The sequence below is a fragment of the Impatiens glandulifera genome, chromosome 5, assembly GCF_907164915.1.
Source record: "Impatiens glandulifera chromosome 5, dImpGla2.1, whole genome shotgun sequence".
In the NCBI taxonomy this organism is placed as follows: domain Eukaryota; kingdom Viridiplantae; phylum Streptophyta; class Magnoliopsida; order Ericales; family Balsaminaceae; genus Impatiens; species Impatiens glandulifera.
The window spans coordinates 49,900,047-49,926,968 of record NC_061866.1 but is presented as its reverse complement, the minus strand read 5'-3'; the positions used below and the strand labels follow the sequence as shown (position 1 = coordinate 49,926,968).

At 30.3% G+C, this 26,922-nt stretch overlaps 3 protein-coding genes across 3 annotated transcripts; 1 reads left to right on the top strand and 2 right to left on the bottom strand.

The window, feature by feature from the left end:
- Nucleotides 1–1,294: 1,294 nt before the first annotated feature.
- Nucleotides 1,295–7,921, bottom strand: LOC124939620 (NAP1-related protein 1-like). Its single transcript, XM_047480079.1, has 5 exons — nt 7,758–7,921; nt 7,181–7,303; nt 7,048–7,098; nt 6,894–6,969; nt 1,295–1,386 (listed from the first exon to the last, which is right to left on the bottom strand). The coding sequence occupies exons 1-5, from the start codon at nt 7,893–7,895 to the stop codon at nt 1,295–1,297; spliced, it is 480 nt and encodes a 159-aa protein (XP_047336035.1). The 5' UTR covers nt 7,896–7,921.
- A 4,307-nt stretch (nt 7,922–12,228) lies between these two features.
- On the bottom strand, nt 12,229–14,898 carry LOC124940732. The gene is made up of 4 exons (XM_047481268.1): nt 14,425–14,898; nt 13,329–14,320; nt 12,882–13,265; nt 12,229–12,792 (listed from the first exon to the last, which is right to left on the bottom strand). The coding sequence occupies exons 1-4, from the start codon at nt 14,532–14,534 to the stop codon at nt 12,308–12,310; spliced, it is 1,971 nt and encodes a 656-aa protein (XP_047337224.1). The 5' UTR covers nt 14,535–14,898; the 3' UTR covers nt 12,229–12,307.
- Nucleotides 14,899–17,980: 3,082 nt separating this feature from the next.
- LOC124939618 (serine carboxypeptidase-like 13) lies at nt 17,981–20,820 on the top strand. The gene is made up of 14 exons (XM_047480078.1): nt 17,981–18,108; nt 18,185–18,330; nt 18,412–18,488; nt 18,812–18,937; nt 19,036–19,138; nt 19,218–19,255; nt 19,339–19,440; nt 19,524–19,610; nt 19,687–19,827; nt 19,894–19,965; nt 20,108–20,226; nt 20,296–20,409; nt 20,536–20,596; nt 20,697–20,820. Exons 1-14 carry the CDS (start codon nt 17,981–17,983, stop codon nt 20,778–20,780), a joined length of 1,398 nt encoding a protein of 465 aa, XP_047336034.1. The 3' UTR covers nt 20,781–20,820.
- Nucleotides 20,821–26,922: the final 6,102 nt, after the last annotated feature.

The window sequence follows — 26,922 nt, the reverse complement described above, 5'->3', positions numbered from 1 at the left end:
TCTGTTTATTTAATATTATATTTTATTATTTTATTTACATTAAAATATAAACACGTATTATTAAAATAATTATATATAATTAAAATAAATTATAAAAAATAAAATAATGAGGATGAATAAAAAAAGAAATAGGGAGATAAAAAGATAAGTTTGTTAGGTTAATTAAAGTATTAAACTAGCCATTATTCTATATTTTTCAATTTTTTTTTATTCAGAAAATCTTATACTTCATACTTCATAAGTTCAAAAATAAACTTATTTCTGTTTAATTTGTTAATCTTTATACATTTATATCCATTTTTTTTAAAATGAAAGCAATTTTCAACTGTTATCAAATTCGAATTCAGTTCTAAAAATTCGAATAAATCAATTTGACGAACTCGAATAACAAAAAAAAACCGAACCGATGAACACCTTAATTAAATTAGCCATTATTCTATATTTTTCAAAAAAAAAATTATTCAGCAAATCTTATACTTCATACTTCATAAGTTCAAAAATAAACTTGTTTTTGTTTAATTTGTTAATCTTTATACATTTATATTCATTTTTTTAAAATGTAAGCACATTTCAACTGTTATTAGACTAAGTTCAGGGATAAGAAGCCATAACAATATACGTATTTGTCTCACTGTCCAATTAAAATTAAATTTTATCACTATTCACTAAAAGAAGAAGGGGTTCTCACTCAATGTCATCATTTTCCTCCTCGTCATGATCTTGATCATACCCCTCATCCAAGCAGACCTCGTCAACATCCTATAAGAAACTACTTCAAGAAAGAATCGTGAATGGAGAAAACAATGAAAGAAGTAGAATAGAGAGTATCACAATGTGAAAATATTTGAGAGGATTAGGCCACAAATCTTCTTTGATTATCTCATACACCTATAAGCAAAAATACTAATTGTTTTTTATATATAAACTATCAAAAATATAAATTTTGAGCTATGAAAATGAATTGCAAATTAATTTAATATAATTATTATATCGTCATCAATTTTCATGATTAATGTCTCCTAATCTACTCTAAACAACAAAAAAAGTTGAATAGTGACTAGATTAAAGAAAAAATAAACCACAAAACTCATAAAAAGTTTTTTTTTTCTTTATGGGTGAAATTTTGGATCAATGGATGGGTTCGGAGATTACAACCAAACTTAAAAAGGACTAAAAAATAATCGGGATAACTCTTTGTTAATCATAACCCTTGAAGAAAATGACTAAAATAAATGTTTCATCTTTTCTGGAATTGTTTGTCGGCCGAGATGATCAATAGTTAAATTTTCTATCATCAAGAAGTGCCCTTTTGTTCCCCTTTCACCTCATGATTAACTCCATTAGCAGCAGCACCCTTCACATTGTGAAATTCATTTTCTTTAATATCTGAAAAAATAATAATTTTAAGAAGAGCATGACTATATATTACCATCTCTTCCTTCCTTCCATTTAATGTTCGTGCCAGTTATATGAGTCAGTCCTTCTTCGAGGAATGTATATGTTTTTTTTTTTTTTTTTTTTTTTTTTTTTTTTTTTTTTTTTTTTTTTTTTTTTTTGTCAACTTCACATCTTCAAAATATGAATTATCTTTGAAGTGCTGGACAGTAACTGTTGGTGTTCCTTGCCATTGCGGGCGGGTTTTAAATTTCGGGTAAAACGGGTCAGGGTTTTCTTTTATAAAAACGGGTTAGAGTATAAATATTTTTTTTTGGTATTTTTCTCATAACAGAGCAAATAGAGAGAGAGAGTGAATTACAGATCTAGGGTTTTCTGGTTTCCTTCTTCTTCTTGTTCTTTGGTTGATCTAGAGTGAGAGATTGGGGGAGCTTTTGATTGTGGAGTAGTCCAATCATTCCTAGTATAATCATTTCTTTCATTTGAGAGTAGGGCATGTAAGTTTCTACTATTGACATTTGTTTGATTTAGTGAAACTTATCCCTCCCGTGGACGTAGGTCGATTTTGACCAAACCACGTATATTGTGTTGTCGTTTATTGCTTTGTGCTATTTCAGTTCTTGGTAATCTGTTTATCGTCATAGACGATTTGGAATCTGATTTGCTACAGGTTTTGATTTCTAAGAAGATCCATAGTTTTGCTGTTACAAAACCCAACAGTGGTATTAGAGAAGTATTAATTTGTTATCTGTTTTAACATTGGAGTAGAGTGCTCTGCTAGTTATTTGGCGAAATTCATAGAAGAGATCAACTGGTTTCTTTGCTGGTGTTTTTGTCAGTTGTTAAGGCAGTAATAATGGGGAAATCTAGACCTAATATGGTGAGTCTGAATGGTACAAACTACAGGCAATGAAAACTGATGATCAGTGATCTGTTAGTTTCAGATGATTTGAATGAAGCAATTGAAAATGAGGGTATTAGACCTGAGACTACAAAAGAGGCTAATTGGAAAAAGATAGATAGAAAGGCATGCAGCTTTATTCGTTCCTGGGTTGGTGTAAATGTTGTGCACCATGTTGAGAATGAGACTACAGCGTATGGTGTGTGGAGCAAACTTGAAGCTCTCTATGCTAGGAGGTCAGTAGGGAATAAAGCAGCACTGGTATGAAGGCTGGTGAATCTGAAGTACATTGATAATAAATCAATTCCTGAGCACTTGAATGAATTTCAAAATATTTTGAATCAGTTGAGTAGTATGAAGATAAACTTTGATGATGAGGTGCAAGCACTTTTAGTCCTTGGATCTTTGCCTGCAAGTTGGGAGACACTTATTATCACTCTCAGCAACTCAGCACCAAATGGTAAAGTCAACATGGCATTTGTCACAAGTTCCTTACTTGATGAGGAGAATCGAAAGGGGGATAAACCCTCTAAGTCTGATATGTTGATGACTGATAGAGGAAGATCAAAAGATAATAGAAGTGGTTCGAGCAGGGGAAAGTCTAGAAGCAAGTCTAGAGCTCCAAAGAAGGATGGTGCTTGCCATTACTGTGGCAAAATGGGTCACTGGAAAAATGAGTGCTGGAAATTTAAAAATGATAAAGCGAAGGGTACAGTGAAGCCCAGAGAAAAGAAAGAACAGAGTGCAGATACATCTGCTTATGCTTCAGATGGTGAACTGACATATGCTTCTAACTGTCAAGACTCTTGTCTTAGCACATCTTCAAATGAAACAGCATGGATTGTTGACACAGGTGCCTCATTCCATATAACTCCACACAAAGGTTACTTCCAGTCCTACAAAGCTGGTGATTATGGTGATGTTCGCATGGGTAACAGTGGTGTGTCTAAGATAGTTGGTCTGGGTGATGTTAGAATTGAGACAAACATGGGCTGCTTCCTGACATTGAGAGATGTAAGACATGTTCCTGATTTGAAAATGAATTTGATTTCAGCGGGTAAGCTCGATGATGGAGGATACCATAATGTTTTCAGTGGTGGAGCATGGAAGCTAAGCAAGGGTTCATTGGTTATTGCACGAGATAAGAAATGTTGTTCCTTATACAAGACAAATTTGAAAATTGTCTATGATGCGGCATATTCTGTTTTAATGGAGTCATCCTCTGAGTTGTGGCACAAGAGATTAGGTCACATTAGTGAAAATGGGCTGAATGTTTTGATCAAGAGAAATGAGTTGTTAAATCTCAAGGATGCTCATCTTGAAAATTGTGAGCATTGCTTGAAGGGTAAGCAGAACAGAGTCTTCTTCAGTAAGTCAAAAGTTGAACTGAAAAAGAATGTCCTTGAATTGGTTCATACAGATGTTTGTGGTCCTATGAAGATTAAATCCATAGGCGGTGCTTCCTATTTTGTAACCTTCATAGACGATGCATCTAGGAAGGTTTAGGCTTATGCTATAAAGTCCAAGGATGAGGTTGCAGCAAGGTTTGAGGTCTTTCACAAGCTGGTTGAAAGAGAGACATGAAGAAAACTGATGAGGGTGCGGTCAGATAATGGGGGAGAGTATATAAGCTCATTTGATGATTATTGCAAAGAGCATGGTATTCGACATGAACAAACTGTGCTCAAGACTCCACAACAAAATGGTGTGGCAGAGAGGATGAACAGAACAATGTTGGAACGGATGAGGAGTATGCTCTCCCATGTCAGGTTGGCTAAACATTTCTGGGTTGAAGCCATGAGCACTGCAGTGTATGTGATCAACCCTTCTCCCTCCAAGCCATTTAATAATAAGTGTGCAGAAAGCGTCTGGTCAGGTAAAGATGTTAATTATGACTATTTACGTGTTTTTGGTTGCAGAGTTTTTGTGAATGTTCCAAAAGATGAGAGGTCTAAGCTAGATACAAAAACCAGACAATTCCTTTTTTTGGGGTATGGTGATGAAAAGTGGGGATACAGGTGTTATGACCCAGTTGATAAGAAAGTTTTGAGAAGCCGGGATGTGGTATTCCTTGAAGATCAGACTATTGAGAATTTTGAAGATGGTGAAAAGCTTGATGCATACATACGTGACCTTTCTGGTCTTGAGTTGTCTCATGATGTTGAGGAGACAATGCCACATATAGCTTCAGACTCAGATAGTGATGATGATGTTCCTCAGGGTCAAGCTGTAGGCCATGGAAATGATACTAATACTGAAACTGATCTTGGTGATAATGTTGAGGTTGATACTAATACAAGAAGATAGAAATCAACAGAATCAACAAACAGATGTACTTTGGAGGTCTACTAGGGAGAAAAGATCAAGTTCTAAGTATCCTGCTACAGAGTATGTTCTTCTAACTGATTGTGGGGAGCCTATATGCTATAAGGAGGCTCTTGAGGATGCTCATAAGAAAGAATGGCTAGCTTCCATGGATGAAGAGATGAAGTCATTGCTGAAAAATGGCACATATGATCTAGTTGAAAGACCAGAGAACAGAAAAGTATTACAAAATAAATGGGTGTACAAGATCAAGCAAGAAGGTGATGATAGCAAGACAAGATACAAGGCTAGGCTGGTTGTCAAAGGTTTTGGTCAGAGGCATGGAATCGATTATGATGAGATTTTCTCACCGGTAGTGAAGATGACTTCTATCCGGGTGGTGTTAAGTCTAGCTGCTTGTATGGATCTTGAGGTTGAACAACTTGATGTCAAGACTGCATTTCTCCATGGTGATTTGGATGAAGATGTTTATATGGAGCAACCTGAAGGTTATAATAAGAAAGGTGAGGAAAGCAAGGTGTGCAAACTTGTCAAAAGTCTGTACGGTTTGAAGCAAGCACCAAGGCAGTGGTATCTTAAGTTTGAGTCGTTCATGACCATCCATGGGTACATGAAGACGTCTACAGATCACTGTGTCTTTGTGCAAAAGTTTGCTTCTAATGATTTTATTATACTTCTCCTATATGTTGATGACATGCTGATTGTTGGGAGAGACAAGCTCAAGATTGCCAAGTTGAAAAAGGATTTGGCTAAGTCTTTTGAGATGAAAGACTTAGGTCAAGCAAGACAAATTCTTGGAATGCAGGTCATTCGTGATCGGGTGAAGAAAAGGATATGGTTATCTCAAGAGAGATATATTGAGAAGATTCTAAAACGATTCTGTATGGACAAGGCAAAGCCAGTTGCTTGTCCATTGGCTACACACATGAAAATAAACAAGACAATGTCTCCCAAAGATGAAAAGGAAAGACAAGAAATGTGCAGTGTTCCATATGCTTCAGCAATAGGCAGTCTGATGTATGCAATGGTCTGTACAAGACCGGATATAGCTCATGCGGTTGGAGTACTTAGTCGTTTTCTTTCAAATCCTGGTAAGACACACTGGGAAGCGGTTAAGTGGCTAATGAGATATCTTCGAGGGACCTCCAAATACGCTTTGTGTTATGGTACTGGAAAGTCACATGTTGAAGGGTTTTCTGATTCAGATATGAGTGGTGATATTGACACAATGAGATCAACTTCAGGGTATTTGTTTACTTTTGGAGGAGGAGTTGTATCATGACAGTCTCGTCTATAGAAATGTGTTGTTTTGTCTACTACAGAAGCTGAGTATATTGTCATTACTGAATGTTGTAAAGAAATGAGATGGATGAAAGAATTGTTGAAAGAAATTGGCATTGCACAAGACAGGTTTGTGGTGTTTAGTGACTCACAGAGTGCTATACATGTGAGCAAGAATCCAAGTTTCCATTCACGTTCAAAACACATCCAAAGAAGGTACCATTGGATCCGTGAAGTGCTCGAGAAAATGAGTTATACTTGGAGAAAGTGCACACAGATGAGAACGGGTCAGATATGATGACAAAGGGCTTGCCAAGAGGAAAGCATGAGATATGTTGTGCCAAAGCCGGAATGGTTCTGGCAGAAGCGTCACGATGATGAATGTTTATAGAAACATTCTCCCATGGCTCGGAAGGGGGAGAATTGTTGGTGTTCCTTGCCATTGCGGGCGGGTTTTAAATTCCGGGTAAACGGGTCAGGGTTTTCTTTTATGAAAACGGGTTATAGTATAAATACTTTTTTTGGGTATTTTTCTCATAACAGAGCAAATAGAGAGAGTGAATTACAGATCTAGGGTTTTCTGGTTTCCTTCTTCTTCTATGGCTGATCTAGAGTGAGAGATTGGGGGAGCTTTTGATTGTGGAGTAGTTCAATTATTCCTAGTGTAATCACTTCTTTCATTTGAGAGCAGGGCATGTAAGTTTTTACTATTGACATTTGTTTGATTTAGTGAAACTTATCCCTCCCGTGTTCGTAGGTCGATTTTGACCGAACCACGTATATTGTGTTGTCGTTTATTGCTCTGTGCTATTTCAGTTCTTGGTAATCTGTTTATCGTCATAGATGATTTGAAATCTAATTTGCTACAGGTTTTGATTTCTAAGAAGATTCATAGTTTTGTTGTTGCAAAACCCAACATTAACAACATGTGCACAACTTAGAAACCATAAACATTCATTCTTTAATACACACCAAAGAGGATATAAAAAACTTTCAAATGTGATCGAGTAACCTGCTTCCATGTCTTTGAAATCCTCCACAATAACAGAATCGAGAAACTTAAAGATCTGTAGAAGAAGAGTCTAGGTAAAACATCTATTTTTGAAGCTGCTATAAATAAAATTATAAAAAAAAATACTCTAAACCTTCAAGTCTTCCAAGCTTAAAAGATCACCGAGTGTAGGATGACTTAAGAACTGCATGAGATAATGATTCAAAGGGAAATCAGAATCAAGATGAAAGAAAAATCAAAATGAAACTATTGTTATATTTGCTTACAGAAGTCATCAAAAAATGAGGAATATGTTTGATTATCTCATTTCTTTTGTCATATACTGGTTTACAAATCTCGTCATACTTCTGTTCCACTTCCAATACCTTTTCAGTGGCTTCCTCATTGACCTATAGATTGAGACACAACAATTCATTGAAGACATACATCAACATTCTAAGAAGCATGATAAGCATATGTTTCTTCATAACATCAACAGATTTGATAATTGTCTGAAATTGTTACATTCTTACAGATGCAAATGTTGATATACATATCGGAAGAAAGTTAAACAAGTAGAAGATCATTTAATCATACAGCTTCATCAATGCTGATGTTACTCCACATTAACAAATTCATGGAAACCTCAGGTAAAAAAAATCATCAAAACGCATGCATGGATCATGGCAAACACCGTAATTGGGGAATTATACATACATGTAGAGAACAGTAATCAAGTGCGGGAAACAAATCGATAAATTACGGGAAACCCATGTAAAGAATCATCGCAAGTTAGATAATTGGGTAATGATATATATATATATATATATATATATATATATAATTGAGCAGAGTGCGGGAAACCTTATCGAGCTCGTCTTGGATGTCCTGCTCTTTCTCGATGGAGAGGACAAGCTCAGCGTCATTGTGATCGGAAACATCGCCGTCGGTCTCCTGAGAGATCTTCATTTTCTTGACTTGGGTCACCCAACATTTTAACATTTTAGTAAAGATTGTGAGGATCTTAAAAACCCTTCGACACTATTGTCTTCATAGAAAACTGGCAACGGAAACTCCTCCCTAATGGGATTGTGATTATTGAGGGTTATTTCCGACTTACAAAAAATTAATTAATTATGTATAATTAAATTATTTGTAATTGAATTATTTTATTAAAACTATTTGAAATTTTAGATTATTTGAAATGATAAAAAAAGCCCATTAGATTTTGGTTTTTTGAAATGATGACTCTTATTATCATTTGAGTTACCAATTAACTTATGACATTCTAATATTAATTAATAACACTTACACAAATTATTTGTCAAAATAATATTCATAAAATAATTTCTTCCAAACAAGAGCGTTGTAATTGAATTACAATTATATAATTTTCCAAACATAAGAATTGAATTGTAATTTAATGTCAATTATCATGGAATTAGAATTAGAATTTTAATATAATTCTAATTTTAATTTCACCATCCAAACATTCTCTAATAATTTTCATATAGACATTATTACAATTTGTTCGTTAAGATAATTCCATATAATTTTTGTTGAGAGAAGATTTGAGAGTCAAAGATTTTATCCAATATCTTATTAAATATGAAAATGTGTTGTATTATGATAAGTCGTATGTGTCACGAGAATGTAAAATCGGCAATCCACTTATTTGTTGAGGGATTATTAATATCTGAAGTTTTTTATGAAGTATTACTGAGATTCATTAGATGATGTCGAGTCTTTGAGTAGTTGTTGAAAAATTTGGATTAAAGCGACTCATATGACTGACCTACATATTTGAGTTACATTAATAATCCTAATTATTTTCTAATGGACTATCTGATTGGAAAGAAATCATTCAACCTTCAACTAAAGTCGTCCGATTCGTATTATTCATAATGTTATTACTATGACGTTTGTGTGATTCGTTTTGAAAAGTGGGTAGAGTCGGTAAATTGGTTAATCTTTTTCTCTAATACATACAACTCGATAATCTATTGGGCAAAGTTATAAATGTATTTTATTTTCGCATATCATTCTTTAACATGGTGTGTTTAAATGATTCTTATATTTTCAATATAAATGAATCATTTTTAAAATAATAAATAAATAAATAAATTCATATGGAAATGTCAATCGCTTTCAATATAGTTGAACAATTGAAGATGCTATCAATCCTCTTGCACAAGTGTTGGATGAAGAAAAGATTCATGATCATCCTAAATAAATGTTAAGCATTAAAAAAATATGTTATTGAAATAAATTCAGTTATATATATTCAGATATATGAAATAATATAAAATTTGTTATTGAATAGTATATTGATGGTTTGTAGAAAATTTGAGCACTAATAAATCGTAGTTATATTGAAGGTCAGTTTTATTGGGTTTGATTATATCTATTTAATCAAATTTTCCGATTAACTTAATAATAATAATATAAAACTCAATAAAAAATGTTAAAGAGCGACCAACTAGACCTTGTTTGTTCGCGTATATATTTAAGAAAGAGACCAGTCATCAACATTAATAAAAAAAATAATAAAGACAATATATCTACATTTGAATTATAAAAAAGAAAGCGGTAAAGTGTGAACTGACAATACCGTCTTTGGTTGTTTCAGGACACTTAAAAGCCATTTATTTTATTTTAATTATTATAGTTGGTGCTGGTTTATTTATTTATTAATATATTAATATATATTGTTAATTTGATATTATTGTGTTATTAATACATGTGAACAAACATACATGTTAAAATCTTATCCAACTATAAAAATAATGTGACTTGTAGTTGTAGTTATGTTGGAAAAACGATATATTCATTGTAATGAGTGATCATGCTATATGAATGGGATTTTTTATAAATAAAAAAAAAAAATTCAAAGTTGTGTTGAATTATTATGAAATTGTAATTTAAATAGGATTGTAATTCAAACTTTTAAGTTTTGATAAAATATTTAAAATTTAAAATTGGAATTATAATTATAATTATAATAAAATTCAAATCAATGTAATTTTATAATTTATAATTTTATTTTTTTAATTTGAAATTATAATTTAATATTTTATTTTTTTTAAAACAAAATATCTTAATATTTTATCAAATTACAACACGGGTCAACGTGTTAAACGATAATTTATTTTTTAATTTATAAAATTAAAATATTTGATATTTATTTTAATTTAATTTAGTAAGTTAATATTTTAAAATAATTATTTTTTAATAAATTTAGAAAGTAAAAATATTGAAACGATATTTTTTTTTTCGATTTAAGAATTTAATATGTCGAAAAATAACTTTTGTTTTTGAATTTAGATTACTTAATAATGAAACATAAAAATTAAATTATAATACAATATTAATTTTTATAAAATTGGAGTTAAAATTCTAATACCAATTTATTTGCTTGCGGATATTGAAATTAATTTATCATATTATTCAATCTTATTTTATATAATTACTAGGTTTAAATTTGATTTAATTATTCATTTTATTGTTTTAATTAAAAAAAATAATCATTAATTTCCTGAAATATATTAATAAATATTAAATACTAATTGTGCAAAAAACAATATTTTATAAACTTGGTTGAAAAACAATTATTTAATTTAAATAATTAAGGATTTTATTTTATTATTGAGATTTAGTTTTAACTCAAATTTAATAAGAGTTCATATCTAAAAAAATACCTTGTATTAAATCAACTGACATATAAAATACTTACAAATTTTAAATTTTTTAATTTCAATAACTTACTTTTTTTTTTTCAAATATCTAACTCATTCTAACATTTTTTATAATCAATGTGACACTTTATTTATTTATTTGTTTATTTATTTATTATTAAACACATCCTTAGCCTATATTGAAAAGCTATGTTAATCCAACCCTTTTACAAGTAAGAGCTAACTCATATTTTTAAATTAATTTGAATTGATCTCAATCCGTTTAATTTCAAAATTAGGGATTGAATTGGGTTATTATAACTATATTTTATTCACATCATTAGTAATCGTTTCTTGAATCAAACTAAGGATATAATAATAATAATAATAATAATAATAATAATAATAATAATAATAATATAATATGTGGGCTCAAATAACTTTTCAAACATCTAGAGAGTCGTGAGTACTCATGCAGTCCTAATTATGTCACCCAAAAAAATAATATATAAAGTAATGACTGCATAATTAACGACAAAATTGAACCAACAAATAAAACGTAAGTCAAAACAAATACAACCTTGAAACGACAAAATGAAATCGTTTAAGACAATTTTCTTATCATAATCTCAAATTATTTTAACAAAAAAAATCAAACTAACTTCTTAATGTTAAATTTATAATAACTAAATAAGTTAACCTTCACCCGTACTAATTTATATATTTATTTAAAAAAATATATTTATGTTAATTTTATAAACGAAAAATATAATAAACTATTAGAAGAATAATTAAACATTTAATTGAACCGCTTGATTGTAAATTCGATTATGAACATCAATTTTGTAAAAATTAATTATTTGTAATACCATTAAATTGTAAATTTGTAATATATTTAAAAAACGAAAAATATAATAAACTATTAGAAGAATAATTAAACATTTAATTGAACCGCTTGATTGTAAATTCGATTATGAACATCAATTTTGTAAAAATTAATAATTTGTAATACCATTAAATTGTAAATTTGTAATATATGAACCAAAGCACGATCGTGCCGCCTCCTCACAACAATATTCATTAGCGAGGATGGAGGGTGTGGTTTAAAAGAATTATTATTATTTAAAAACATTTGAATAATATATATACTTGATTTTTATAAATTTAATTTTTTATGTTCTTTAACTCAGTACAACCCATAATTGTTTTTTCTTAAATGGTCTAATTAATGTGAAGACTCAAATTTATTAATAAATTATTGTATTTCACCACCAAGTTATAAATTTTTACATAAAGAAACTATTCATGGATGAAAATATAAACAAAAATGCTAAAAACAGGAAATTAATTTACAAACAAAGATGGGTAGATTAAGATTGGTTACAAACATTAAAATATGAATGTTTTTTCAAATAAACATGATTAATTCACTTTTTAACAACACATGTCTACTGTTTCTTCTTATAAAAACAGGTTGACAAAACAAGATTCTAGTTTTTTGAGCCCCCACCCATGTTGACCTATATGGTCTATCACTATCATCCCCACGCGTGGGCTGACCTGCCTTGCTTGACCCACTAATATTATGTCTCTTTTTCTTCAACTTTTTTCATTACCAATGGAATGCCTTCCATTATTTCTATCAGTTATTGCGAATCTAGTCATAAAACATAAATCAATAACTGACTAATCACACTATATAGTATTTAAATAATACCAAAAATAATTCAGATTGATTAATTAAGCTGGAAATAACAAGAAGGAAGGGCCTAAATGAACAGTTCTATGACTAAAACTAATGTTGTTAAGTTTGGTTCGACACCAAGCCAACTGCTCCATGGTTAGTCCAGACATTTTAAGCACTCTAACCACCAATCTAACCTCCACCTTCGAGAAGAAATAAACCGAACCCTCGTCTTCTTCTTCATCTTCGTCGTCATAGTCCCCTCTCCGACCTACCATTCTCAATTTTCTCAATATGCAGTTTTCCCTCCTCAATTTATTCTTTAACTTCCAAACATCGTTCCTGATTTCCATCAACAGCCCAGAATCAACCCGACAATTCGGAACATCAATGCAAGTCAACCTCATTCTCCCCCAACAACACGAATCTTTGTCGGCTCTTAGGAATCTCCAGAAGATTCTTATGCATTCCTCGATGATTTCCACCAACATATCGCTAGATACCATCACAGAACTCAGTTCCCCCTTCCTTCTCTTATCCTCTGCAATCCAATCCAATCAATTCAAACAATTTCATTATTAATTTTGTAACCAATGAAACTAAAAACAAAAAATCCTAACTAGTAACTACCTCTTATTAAAGGAATCTGGAGGAGGTTCCTGAGAATGCAGCGTGTCTTGACGTAATACTGAACTCTTGGCCCGCGGAAAGGCTCTTCTTCGACGAATCTATTGATTAGAACTTGAAACCGTTGGAATTGTAATGCGACTTCAGAGTATCTCCTGAGGCGGCGATCGTCGGATTCCCAGAGTTTGAGGGCGGTTTTGTATTGTAGATGAAGGAAATCCCATGAGAGACACAATTGACCTACGTATACAACTTCCATATCGTCTTGAAGGTCTTTCATCAGCTTTAAAACCGATTCGTTTTGAACCTTCTTCCGTTTGCATAGCCATGATTGTGAACGTTTCTCAAACGATACTTCTCTTCCTCCATTCTTTAGCTGGATGAGACCTGCAAACAATTTTGATTTGTTAGTTTTTCAAAAGTAATAACAGAAGTAGAATTAACTCTTACCCATTGCGTACGTCTTCTGGTAATTCAACATGTCGAATTTCCTCATTCTTTCTCTATAGGTTTTGTAGAATTTGTGTAACGAATCCATATGATTAGCTTTCTCCAACTTCTCCTCCATCCTCCATGGTTTTAGATCCTCTGTTATCTTAGAATACTCTGAATCTTCTTCAATTGTTGGAAGCAGACCCCTTGTCTTCACATTTTCAAGCTCAATTTTTAGTTGTTCCATCAATTCTTCATGTTCCCATGGACCATCCAAATCCTCAGACGTTTCTTTGTTGTCGGATTGTTCTAGGCTTTCCATGTCTCGATAATGGGCTTTTTCGATTCTGCTCAGCTCTTCTGTCGTATAAACATTTTCTTCTTCTTCTTCTTCTAGTTCTTCTTCTTCACTGGAGGAGCAAGAAAAAGGGTATTCTTCATTGGGATCTCGATCTGATTCTGATGAAACTGTATCAATGTAAGCTGGTTTTTGGAGTTGGGTTTCATCTATGGTTTCATCTTTGTCTGACAGAAACCCATCACTGTAAGAATCCAGCAACCGGTTCATCAGCAATCTCAGGGGAACCGAACCAGTTGATGATTCAGAGGCTGAATCAATTTCATCCAACGAATCCATTATCGAACAGCTCTTACCCTCATCTTGAACAGTAGTAATTCCCTTGAATTCGTCTTCTTCTTCTTCTTCAACAACTTTTTCCTGGATAGACTCCGACTTTATCGCTGAATCCTCGTACTCATCGCGATTCTGTTTCTCCGATTCTTCTAGAAATGTACAAAAACTTTTCTCCGTACGAGGGTTTTCATCTTCTGTCCTGCTCCGGCTAAATTCTTCATAAGATTGAAACCTAAACCCGAAACTTAAACCGGGTTCCTCTTTATCCTCCACCATTAAAACACCACCACGATCTCCCTCTTCTTCTTTGTCTGGTTGCAGCTCTGTTTCAGGACAATCGGGTTCGTCGTGTTTCATTCCATTTGATTTTTTTGACCTGTAACGAGGGTGGATCCAAACAAAATTGAAAATTGTTTAATACAGAGAAAGGATTAAAGAAGTACACACTGTAATTAAAAATCAAAAAGTTTGACTGACTACCTGAAGACGCGTGTGCGGAATAGGGTAAAAAGGAAAAGGAAGTAGGTAGAGAGAGAATCCCATATGAAGGATTTAAGAGAGAGAAACAGTGGAGAAGAAGAAGCCATCATTCGTCAACCCAAAATTTGGTTTGTTTCAGAACCGACTAAAATTGCAAATAGGACAAAGATGGGTGGAATTGATTGAGGATGAAATCAAAAACAGAAGAAGGTGGAAATCTGACCTAATTTCTGGAAGAAGATGAAAAAAGGGTTAATTTTAGAAAGAATTCAATTGCCGATGTTTACCCTTCACCAAACTTGTTCGTTTAAAGGTAGTCTTTTTCTTCTTCGTACCCTTCTATGTGTCTGTAACTAAGTATCCAGTTGTAGTTGTAGAAGATACGACGAGATTCTAAGCGGTCGGAAGAACAAACGAAAGAGAAAGATTGAGTCTTTGTTTGAAGGAGGAGAGGGAGTATCAATGTCGAAAATCTGAAGATTTGGAACAAGACGCTGCCGCTGTTTAAGAAAGAAGATGTGTTCTTTGTGGGACCCACATTGCAACAAAGGAGATTAGTCGCATAAAGATTTTTTCAACTTCAAATTAATATTAATTTTATGTTTATTATGGGAATTAATAACTTTTAAGACAATTGAGATTTAATACGTATGTTTAGAGATTGTGAAAAGTAATTAATATATTACTATAATATTTATATCACTTAAGCACATCATTTAGCTCAAATAAGTAATCTAAGTGAGAATTCATGGTTATAAGTACGAGATAACCTTTAATTGTAAACATTAACAAAGATTATGATGATAATGACAATGTTAATTAAATAATTCACTTCATTGTAAACAACAATTCTTTCAAACATATACATATTTATTATAATTTAATTTAGATTGTATTTAAGAGAAGTTCAAATAGACAAAAATATAAACCCATTTTTTTTCTTCTTAAACTAAAATGATTTTCTTCCTTTTTGAATGAAAACAATATAATAAAATAGAGGTGTTCTTGATTTCCTTCCAATAAAACAATGTTTCAATATTATACACCCTGCTAATAAGAAATCTGTGATTAGAGATTTGAATGTATTTTGATTGTTGAGATATTATATTATTGGAATTTGAAATATTATATTTTGTATATAATTCTTTATTTATCTATTTATAGGTTTCTCCCTTTTCTAAATTCAAGTGATTTATCTTGAATATATTATAAAAAATAATTATACTTATAAACTCTATTTACTTAATTTATATATTAAAAAGTATTGAAAAGGAAAATATAACACCCATCTTCATAATATGTTGTCACTATTTGAGTTGTTATTGTTATTATTAGTATTTGCAAGTTCCAAAATCCAAATTTCAAATTCCAAGTTCAAATTAGGAACTTCAAATTAGCCTCCAAAATTTATTTGATAAATTTCCAATAAAATTTCAGCCTGGTTAGTGGCTACCAGCCCATATACAAGTTAAAGAATTTAATGGACTTATTTAATGGTCTTAATTCCTATAAAGATTGACAAATGTAAATATAACATGGGCTTATCCATTGACAAACCCCAAAAATTGTTTGTATGCTTTGATAAAATCAATTTTATTCTAATATAATCACTCCAACAATAGTTTTTTTTTACTTCTTCTTTTAAGAAATGAGAGCATATTTTTTTAATATATGAGAATAATCCAAAAAAGTAACATAGAGGCTGTTGACTAGAGTAACTAACTAGACTTAGGGGCTGCTGCTGCAGACTAGTCACCTAGGCTCCACATGGGTTAAATTTTAAAATTTGAAATTAGTCAAACTCAACACCCAAAAGTTAATAATTTACCCCAAACTATAAGAATTTTAAAATTGAAATTAACTACTCTGGCTTGTATAAGAGGAAGTGGTTTTTTTGGTTTTGTTTGGATTTTTAAAATTTTTTTTTTTTGTTTGAGTCAAAGTGGGAAAAAAATGATTTTTATTTATTTTTGACCAAAGTACCTTTTATCTCTTTAAATTTTTATTTAATAATTAAAAACAATGTAAGGGATAATTTTGGTATTTTAAGAGATAAATAAATTAATTAAATTGATGATGTGATGGGTTGGGTTTAAGGATAAAAACTGGGTTTTATTCTCCAACACTCATTCATCAAACAAGTCCCTGGTTTTGTTTGGTTTTGGATTATTCTAATAATCCTAAAAAAATATAATATAATTAAATTAATTAATTCATTAATTAAAATGCTAAAATATTATATATTTTAAATTATTATATTTTTATATCAATACATTTTAAATTTTTTTATAAAAAAAAATATCTTTTACTTTTTAAAATCATCATTAATCATTGTTTTTCATTCTCTAGATTATTTTAATAATTCCGATGAACAAAGCCTAATTATTTCAATTTTCATTCATACATGTTTTTATTATTCAATTAGTGTAAGATTGAAATTCTATAACATTTGATATCTCTAAAAGTAAAAAAAAAAAAATTAATAAAAGAAAATATTAATTTAAAATTTTGGATGGACTTAGAAAAAAATATATTTAAATAGAGAATTGGGTAATATAAAATTTTTGTTACTATTATATAATTAACATAACTAATTTTTTTTAAAGCTTGGGATATGTAAATAATTAATATAGAACAAATTATTTATTTTGAATTGGGCTTTGACAATTCCGAATGCATATTACTCAATTCAACTCCATTCATATTTATCTTGTTAAAACAAATAAATATTCATTAACATGTTAGATTCACACACAATATTATTAATAGTTTTGTTAAAATGTTAGATTTACATGTACACAAAGTCACAAACATGTTTCACTTAATTGTATAATGAATAATAAAAATAAGATTTAAGAAACTTCTTAATGACTCATTAAGTGTTAAACAAATAAACTTGTATTTTTCTATTTACTTTTTTTCTCTTTCATTAATGAGAATCATTTATGGTTCTTCTACACTTTTTATCTACAAGATTTATTTTGTATTTCTTAAAATCATCTTCTATCGATTAATAATATTAAAATATTCTTACTTTTATTAAAATATCAATTGACTTCATTTATCATAATATTAAAATATTCTTACTTAAATTTAAATTTTAATAAAATGACGTTTTAACTTAATTATTCTAAAAAAAATCCAAAATAACCTTTATTTCTTAAAACACATATCTATATTGGCTTCTTCTTGACTGAAAATATAAATAATTTGTTTCATTACAAGTTTGACTTCATGAGAGGCTTCTATTTAGCTCAAAGTAGTAAATTATAAAGAAGAATCAGATTCTAATTAATTAATTAATTAATAATATGATATATGATCAATTCTCTTGTTCATATATATAATAAAAACGAACGTGCAAGCAAACAACAATTAAAAGTATATTTTCTGACTAATTAATTAAGACCTATCTATATATAATCTTAATATATATCATGTCCAAAACTTTAGAAGATTGAATTTTATAGTATTTGAAAGGTCTTTCCTAAGAAGAAGAAGAAGATATTTATATATCTGCATGCATCAATCAGATTTAATTAACCGGCGATGAGAAATGGATGTCCGATCAATTTATTTTCTTCTTATTCTAGTCTTAATCCTGGCGGTTCTTTCAACAGTTCAATCCCTTGTTGATTTCCTTCCTGGATATTCAAAAAAACTTCCTTTTAAGCTTGAGACTGGGTAATTTATTAAGTTTAATTATATGTCTTATTTACATTAATTTCTATCTAATTATTATTATTATTATTAACATTAGGTATGTGGGAGTAGGATTAGAGGATGATTTGCAATTGTTCTATTACTTCATTGAATCCGAGGGTAATCCGAAAACGGACCCTCTTCTATTATGGCTCGCCGGCGGTCCTGGATGTTCTGGATTATCGTCTCTCTTATATGAAATCGGTATCATTAAATTACTTGTAATTCATGTTTATCGTCAACTTATGAACCCTTCATGATTCTGGTTAGTTAATTTTATTGCAGGTCCATTGGCGTTTGATTATACAACCTATAATGAGGATTTACCGTCGTTATTGTTGAATCAATACTCATGGACTAAGGTAAAATATTCATATATCATAACATTTTAATGTCAAAGGCAGGTGAAAAGTTCATTTTTTTAGGTTCATGAACAAAAGATAGTGGTTGGGTTTGAGCTTTCATATGGGATTGCTTAAGATTAAATTATTTTATTATGTTATCTCAAAAACATATTTTTATTAAATAAGTGGCACTTCATTATTAATTATCTTTCAATTTTTAATTAGAAATATACATTTATGCTTAAATGTTTTTGATAAGATTGTTTACATATACTAGTTGAGATAATGGTTTAGTTTTGGATCAATAATTAATTTTGTTTTCAATTCATTTAATTTTGTAGGTTGCTAATATTATATTCATAGATGCTCCTGTGGGCACTGGTTTCTCCTATTCAATAAGTGGGCAGGGCTATTCTAACATCAATGATGCAATATCAGCATCTCAAACATGTGATTTCCTAAAGAAGGTATATAAGATTAATCACAAGAAATTAAGAAAACAAACTCTAGATCCAAATATCCGAATTGATTGGGTTCTTGACGGTTTTTTTCTTCTTCGTAACAGTGGCTAACCGAACATCCAAAGTTTCTAAGAAATTCGGTGTATATAGGCGGGGATGACTACTCCGGTATGGTTGTTCCGCTCTTGCTTCAAGAAATTTTGAATGGTACGTAACCAAATAACTTATTTTATTGACTTAATAAATATATTGTTTGATTATTTATCTTTTATGTTTTGTTTGGTAGGTAATGAAGTTAAACAAGAGCCTAGAATCAATCTTAAGGTTACATATTATGTATTAATAATTTTGTTTATAAAAGTATATTAGTTTAAAATGAATTAATTAGGATTATTTATTGGTTGTAGGGTTATTTACTTGGGAATCCAACAACAGATGAATTTGAAGATGCAAATTCAGTGATTCCTTTTTCTCATCGTATGTCACTCATATCTGATGAGATTTACGAGGTCATTTATTTACTTACTTTAATTAATTACCCATTAATTGTGTAAATAATTCAAAATATTTATAAATAATTATTCTATTTCAGTCTGTTAAAGAAAGTTGCAATGGGGATTATGTTCATGTGGACTCTGGCAATACCAAATGCAAGCTGGACCTTCAAATCGTCACCAAGGTCGTATGATTATTTCATTAAACGAGTAAAAGTCACGTATTTGATTTTTACTGATAATCGTACTGTGATTTTATAGTGCATTAAGAAAATATTGGGAGCACATATATTGGAACCAAATTGTAACGCATTTTCCTCAATAAGAGGAAATTCATTGCTGAGGCCATCAGATTTTATTTTTTCAAGAATCAGCACACCATCCCCTGACAAATTCTGTAGGGTAAGCTAATTTATTTATTTATTAATTGTTTATTTAGATTAAATAATAATTTATTAAAATATGCAGGAATATAACCATCTCATGGCAGATACTTGGGCTAATGATGAAGCTGTACAAAATGCTCTTCACGTTAGGGAGGTTTGCAATAAATCTATTATTTTTTTATTAATATATAAAAAGAAGGTTACAAGTTTGCAAATTATTATCTGACAATCCTAATTATAATAAGTTTTATAACTAATGTTTTTTTATATTAAAATATGTATGATTCATTGACCAGGGGACAAAGAAAGAGTGGTCGAGGTGCAATACAAGCTTAGATTACACGTTTGATTTACAAAGCACGTTGAATTATCATCGAAATCTCACTAAGAAGAATTTACGTGTTTTAATATACAGGTGTTAGTTTACGCATTGATCTTAATAGACTATTTCTTTATGAGTATTAATATTTTGATTTGGTTTCAGCGGGGATCATGACATGGTTACGCCTTATTTGGGCACACGAACTTGGATAAGATCTCTTAACTTAACCAATATTAACGACTGGGAACCTTGGCTAGTAGATGGCCAAGTTGCAGGGTATGTTTTGAATGTTTTTTTTATATATAAATTGTTTATAGGTATGATGGAAGAATTTTTTTTTATTCTAAACATTAAGATGAATAAACATTGCTTCTAATTGAAACGTTATGGTGGTGTGTGTAGCTATATGGAGGAGTATGCATCAAAACATAGCAAATTTCGCTTGACGTTTGCAACTTTGAAGGTAGATGATTTTACATAAAAATAATTGATTGCGATAAAGAGCGAGTTTTTTGGACTATTAGGTTATAATTTGCACTAATCAATTCTTTGGATTTGGTTAGGGAGGAGGTCACACCGCCCCGGAGTCGATGCCTAAGGAATGTCTTGCGATGGTCGATAGGTGGTTTGCTTATTATCCTCTTTAGTTCAATATTCATTTTATTAAGAATCCTAAATAGTGAGGGTTATGATTTAAACCATGTGACAACATTTTTTAGACAATTCTTCTTGTCATAATGTCTAAATTATAAAGTTTTCAGAGTTTGAAATTGGAATGTCTACTTATGTAATTATCATATTAAGTAGGATTAAAATTCAATTTGAAGCTAGAACTTGTATATGATATTAACAAATTTCTAAAGTTTAGAGCCATTGACTTATACAAAAATCAACATTATGTCTTGCAAAAAGTAGTTGCCACAGTCAATGTTAATATATTAGAACGACTTCATACATCTTTGAGCCAATTAAGGAGATTTATATTATTGTTTAAATTTATCGTATCATCATGAATACCATAGTTGGTATTTACGAAAATAAAATTAGAAGATTGTCACCAAGCTTATAAATAAAAAAACTAATCGTGTATGCAGATTTTTTTCATCAAAATCGGCACCCAACAAAGTTGTTCGACTCGCTATGTTGCTGCTAGCATTTTTAAGTTCTTCAGTTAGCTTTGGTTTCATTTCAGCAATGTGTGATAGCAACTAACGGATTCCTTGATATAAGTTTATCATTGAAATTGCTTCATAAAAAAAAATATCTTTTGCAATATTTTTCTAGATATGCATATTACACATTCATGCTTCTTTAGTTAAATTAATCTCACAATAAATTTAATTATCTTGAAAATTACCTCATTTGGATCCCAAACATCGTTCTAATAACAAATCTCGTGGTCTTCGAATCGAGTCAGCGTCGCCCCTAACCCCAAAGGTAAGCCAAATAAGGCACAAAATATCCAAGATTAAGAAAAGATAGGAAAAGCATCAATTGATTTAAATAATGACACCCAAGTAGCATAAAATCAAATCAATTTAAAAAAACTAGTTTCCAAAGTAAACTAAACATTTAGTGTGTTGATCTTTTAATTTGAAAGATGCTCATTAGTGCCCTCTTTTGGTGATTTGTTATGTCAAAATTCCCATTCAACTTTGTGGAAGCATAATTAATGAATGAATTAATTAATAGATGCTTAATCAAAGGACACTATTTTCCAAAAACATATTCTTCCTTTGTGAAGTGAGACTACTTAACCACAATTGTTAAACAAAGGGATCGGTTGGTATGATGCAAAAGGCCGCCCCTTCTTTCATATCATATCATATTCATATTCATAATCCATTACTAATTAATTAATTAATTACACTTTAAGTCTCTTTCATCTTCCATTACTAATTAATCATCTTCCTCTCTAACTCAAATTATCCATCTTAACTACTCAAAACCATCCCCACTACCACCCCTACCAGCTTCCATTATGGGCCCTCACCATCACTATTTGTCTCCAGTCAAAAGTTGCAGTTATTGGACCGTTTGGTCCTATCTAATTAAACCAATTTCTTGTCAATTCAAGTAGATGTTTTTAATCAAAATTAGAAGTTTTTAGTTTTTACCCACTAATTATTTGCCTTTAATTAAACTAACCTCATGTGGGTTTGATTGAATATAAAGATCGATAGAACAGTGATGTTTTTTTTTTCTTTTTTAATTTCAAACACTGATGGCTGTTAAGATCATCGGACATAAAAATCTTTGAAAGCCTCTTAATTATTAGAGAGTCATAATTTAGTGATTAGGACATGGGAGTTCCAATTGTTGGGGGCTCCACTCACCCAAGCGCATGCATGAGATGTTTGTAAAGGTCACTTAATTAGGTGTTTCATGTGTTTATATGCATGAGTTTCTAAATGCTCACCTTTATAAAAAAAAAATATATATAATTTTAATTCCAGTTCTAATATTAAATTCATGGTTAGTTTGATAAGTGTAAGGGCGACCTTAGGGTAAGGAAATCAATTCAGCCGCATATGCTCAAGATTTTTTTTAAAAAAAAAAGAGTACCCTTAGTAAGATTTGAACCTAAGACCTTTTATTTTTTATTTTTATTTTAAAATGTCAACTTTTATTAAAAAGAATGCAAGATGTATTCAAGCGTTACAAAAGGGAAGGAAAAAAGAAAACAATAAATAAGAAAACAACATAAGAATTTTAAATGTCAATAAGATAAAAAAAATTCATATCCCGCACAAGCCCCTCATTTTCAGATTGAGGCGAACTCGTGTAACATAAATCCTTTGAGACGCTCGTATCCATAACTTTCCATTCGAAAACACTTCTATTTCTTTTTTTCCAGATTATCCACCACATAATGAGGAGAATTGATTTCTAATCGTCCGTGATTTTATTGCTAGAATACAATTCAATCCATTTGACCTAGAAATCAACGACTTTTTGATGATGTATCCTATTAAAATTGTGGAAAGATCTGTAGAAGTAACCTAAGACCTTCTAGAAAGTATTATACCATTTAACTTACTAAACTAAAATATTTAACAATAAAATATTTATGTTAAGTATATTACAGAAATATTAATCTTTTAATATATATATATATATATATATATATATATATATATATATATAACATTAAAAAACAATAATAAGTTAAACAAAAAAAATAAGAATAATTTTTTTTTGGCATAAGCCTTCAAACTTTGGAGATGTTTGAGGTCAGCCATGAGTTTGATAACTTAAATTATCGGATTCAATAAAATAAAAAATTGACAAAACAACTATTATTTTGTAAAGCGATGATCTCTTACTTTAATTGAAGACATTTTAATTTAAAATTAATTATAATTTAAAAAAATCTAATATTATTTATAGTAATTCCATCAAAACTCTTGTGTCCTCAAAAGTTTCATCAGCGGTATAAGAAGGAATATTTTGTTTGAGGGTAAGGTGCATATGTATTTTAGAAGGTAAGGGTAAAACTTGAAGAATTAAAAAAAGAACCGGGGGTAGATTTGAAAAAAAAAAAAAGAGAATATAATATGGGTAGAATTGATCAAAAGAGAAACATAGAGGTCAAAAATAAGGAATCGAGACTACAAGGTAAAGATTAAAATTAAGGAAAGTTGAGGGACTGACCTGGGAGAAGGGACAACATTGCTTATCCATGTCGACTTTCTCATATCACTTTTAATTAACAATCAAAAGCTATAAGCCTATAATAGTCCAAAAGTACAATCAATTGTTCATTATTATTATTATTATTATTATTAAAAGATTGATATATATAATATAATAATTTTATTTATTTAAAAACATAACTAAAGTTTTTAGGTTACGAATCGAGATTTTACACTAAATTATTTAAAAAAAAAATAAAAAAAATAACAATAATATTTTTTTTACCGAATATAAACATAGTACCAACCCTACATATATCCGTCATTCGGCGACGCCTAAAATAAAAGTCATGACTTTAGAAGGGATATTAACCCAACAATTGAGGCTATACTTGGAGACTATTACTACGTGGCAAAGTCGAGTAATTCACGTTCTCTTATCATAATTTCAAGTCTTCCCACCTAAAAGACACCCACGTGCAGAATAATGTCAACCGTTTTATACATTTGTCATCGTTCAAAAATTTTACTATTCATAACATTAATCCAATGAAATAACAAAAACTTTACAAGAATCTTAAATTTTCATAATTTCTCCTAATATGAAGTTAGATTTCAGTATCTTTTCAACACAAAATATGATTTGACTTTGATACAAAGAATTATAATACACATAACATCAATCATTATATGTTTTTTTTCCTAATACTCATGAAAAATCTAACTTTTCATTTTACTACTTTTATATATTTCATTTTCACTTCCTTTTAGGCCCGAATCAAATTCCTTAATTTCCTTATGCAGCACTAATCCTACGTTCAGAGTTAGTGGTACGGTAATTTTTTATATAGACTTGCATCATCTTATAAGGCCCAATTCTTGGATTCCTTTATTCCTTTTTCTACCCTCTTTAAAATCTTAATAGAAAGGTAAATTTACTTTGTAAATTTCTTTTGTATTTATGTTTTTTTAAGTTTATGTTAGTTGAGTAGACATGATGTCAATGTTTTTATTAGTAATTTGCTTCGTAATAAATTGTTTTGCTTCTGATTTTGTATAGTTTATTTTAATAAATTCGATGTAATATACTTTAAAAAGAAAAACAATATTAAGTAAATCCTTTCATAATCAAACTAATTTTAGGACTTTTATCAACTTCAACCCGACTAATCCTGTTAAATTTTTGGCTATGTTCAGAGACGAATTTACATATTTGGCTGAAGTCCAAAAATATATGTATCTATTAAATATTTGTATATCTCAAATGTTTAAAAAAATATTAGTTATGTTACTTGCCTAGTGGTTAGTGTGACCTAATTTTCTTGTATCATATTTTAGTTTGATTTTCACTAATTACATTTCATTATTTTTTCTTCATTTCTTTTATGCCCACACATAAAAAAGTTTCACTCACCATAACTCTAATTTTTTAATCGGTCTCTAACTATGTTGGTCAATCAAAATCAAATATAGCAAATGATTGCCTCAATTGACCATAAAATTATTTCATATATATATATATAAAACGTACCTCAAACATTTTTCTAACCTATTCACAACTAATACCTAGTCATGTGTTTGGTATCTTATCATATACATAATATGTTCACTTCATTAAGAGTAAACTCGCACTTCATAGGTTTGTTCTATCATATTCCTTAACACAAATATATAATCTAAAAGGAAAAGTGTATTATGAGAAAAAATAGAAAAAGAGAGAGTTGTTGTAAATGGTTAATTTCCATGACACTTAATTGTACAAGACTTTGCCGCCCCTTCCAAAAAAAGAGGGGATAGAAGAAGGATGAGAGAGCAAGTGTATACATGTGTGGTCACGTGATTAGGTGAAAATTAACGTAAAACATGGGTAGACAAATGTTGTTGGCATCGAATCAAAGCACCCCACAAAAGAAAATATTAAAAGAAAAAAAATAAAGCTATATATTACAACTAATTAATTAACAACTTTAATTGGCATGCATAACCGAGTGGGGTTCACCACCTAATGTTAGGTTATGAATGAAATTAAAGATACTAATTATAATTATAATGTATATAATTAATTAATTAATTAATTAAGTAGCCCCCACGTACAACAAATAAACTAATAAAAAGATGACTAAAATCCTAGCTAGCTAGTTTAAGATGCCCTAAATCTAATTGATTAATTAATGTTAATCAGTCCATTTCTAATTAAGGTTTAGTTTTATGATTCCATGAGCATCCTAGATTAAGCTAATTGATTTAATTGTTGATTAGGCAGTTGGAAAATCAGTTCATTGACACTCACTAAGTACCCAAAAACAGAATTAAATTAATTAAGAAAAATAAAAAAACAAAAGACAACATTAATTATCACCCACGCGCAATTGCCCGCCACTGATTAAACATTCGAATTTTCATTGTCCCCGAATAATTAAAATAATTAGAATAAATCTTAATTATAAAATTAATTAATTAATTAATTTGAAACTTGGAAATAAAAAATAATATTGAAAGTCAACAATTAAGTTGGAAAAAGCACTTTTTTGGGGGGATAATCTAGTGAGAAAAACTTATTGCCCTATTTATATGCTTTCCCTACACAAACTAGGGTTAGGGTTTCTTTTTCCCTTCTCTCTCTCTCTCTCTGTCAATTGATACAAGGAAATGGAACTGAGGAAGAAACGTTCAACAAGGATGAAAGGAAACGACGACGTAACATCAACAAGAAACTCAACATCAGCAGCCTCACTTACCATGAGAACCGTCAGATATGGTGAGTGCCAAAAGAATCATGCAGCCGGAATCGGAGGATATGCCCTCGACGGCTGCCGTGAATTCATGCCGACCGCTGACGATGGCTCCGACTCCGGTCTAGCCTGTGCCGCCTGCGGCTGCCATCGCAACTTCCACCGCCGGTTACTTGAAACTCATGAGGTAACCTGCCATGATTCCGATCATTATTCCCCTTAATAATTCTCACCCATCAATAATTCAATAGTAAATTTGAAAACCCAGAAAAAGGAAAAGGAAAAAAAAAAGAAAAAAAAAAAGAGTGGAGATGGTTTGCTTAAAATTAATATGTGTGTAATATAGTTGAAGAAGAAGATGAGAATATCTTGGCCGTCCGTCCATGTTCTTGATCAATCTATATATGTATTATTATTGTTAT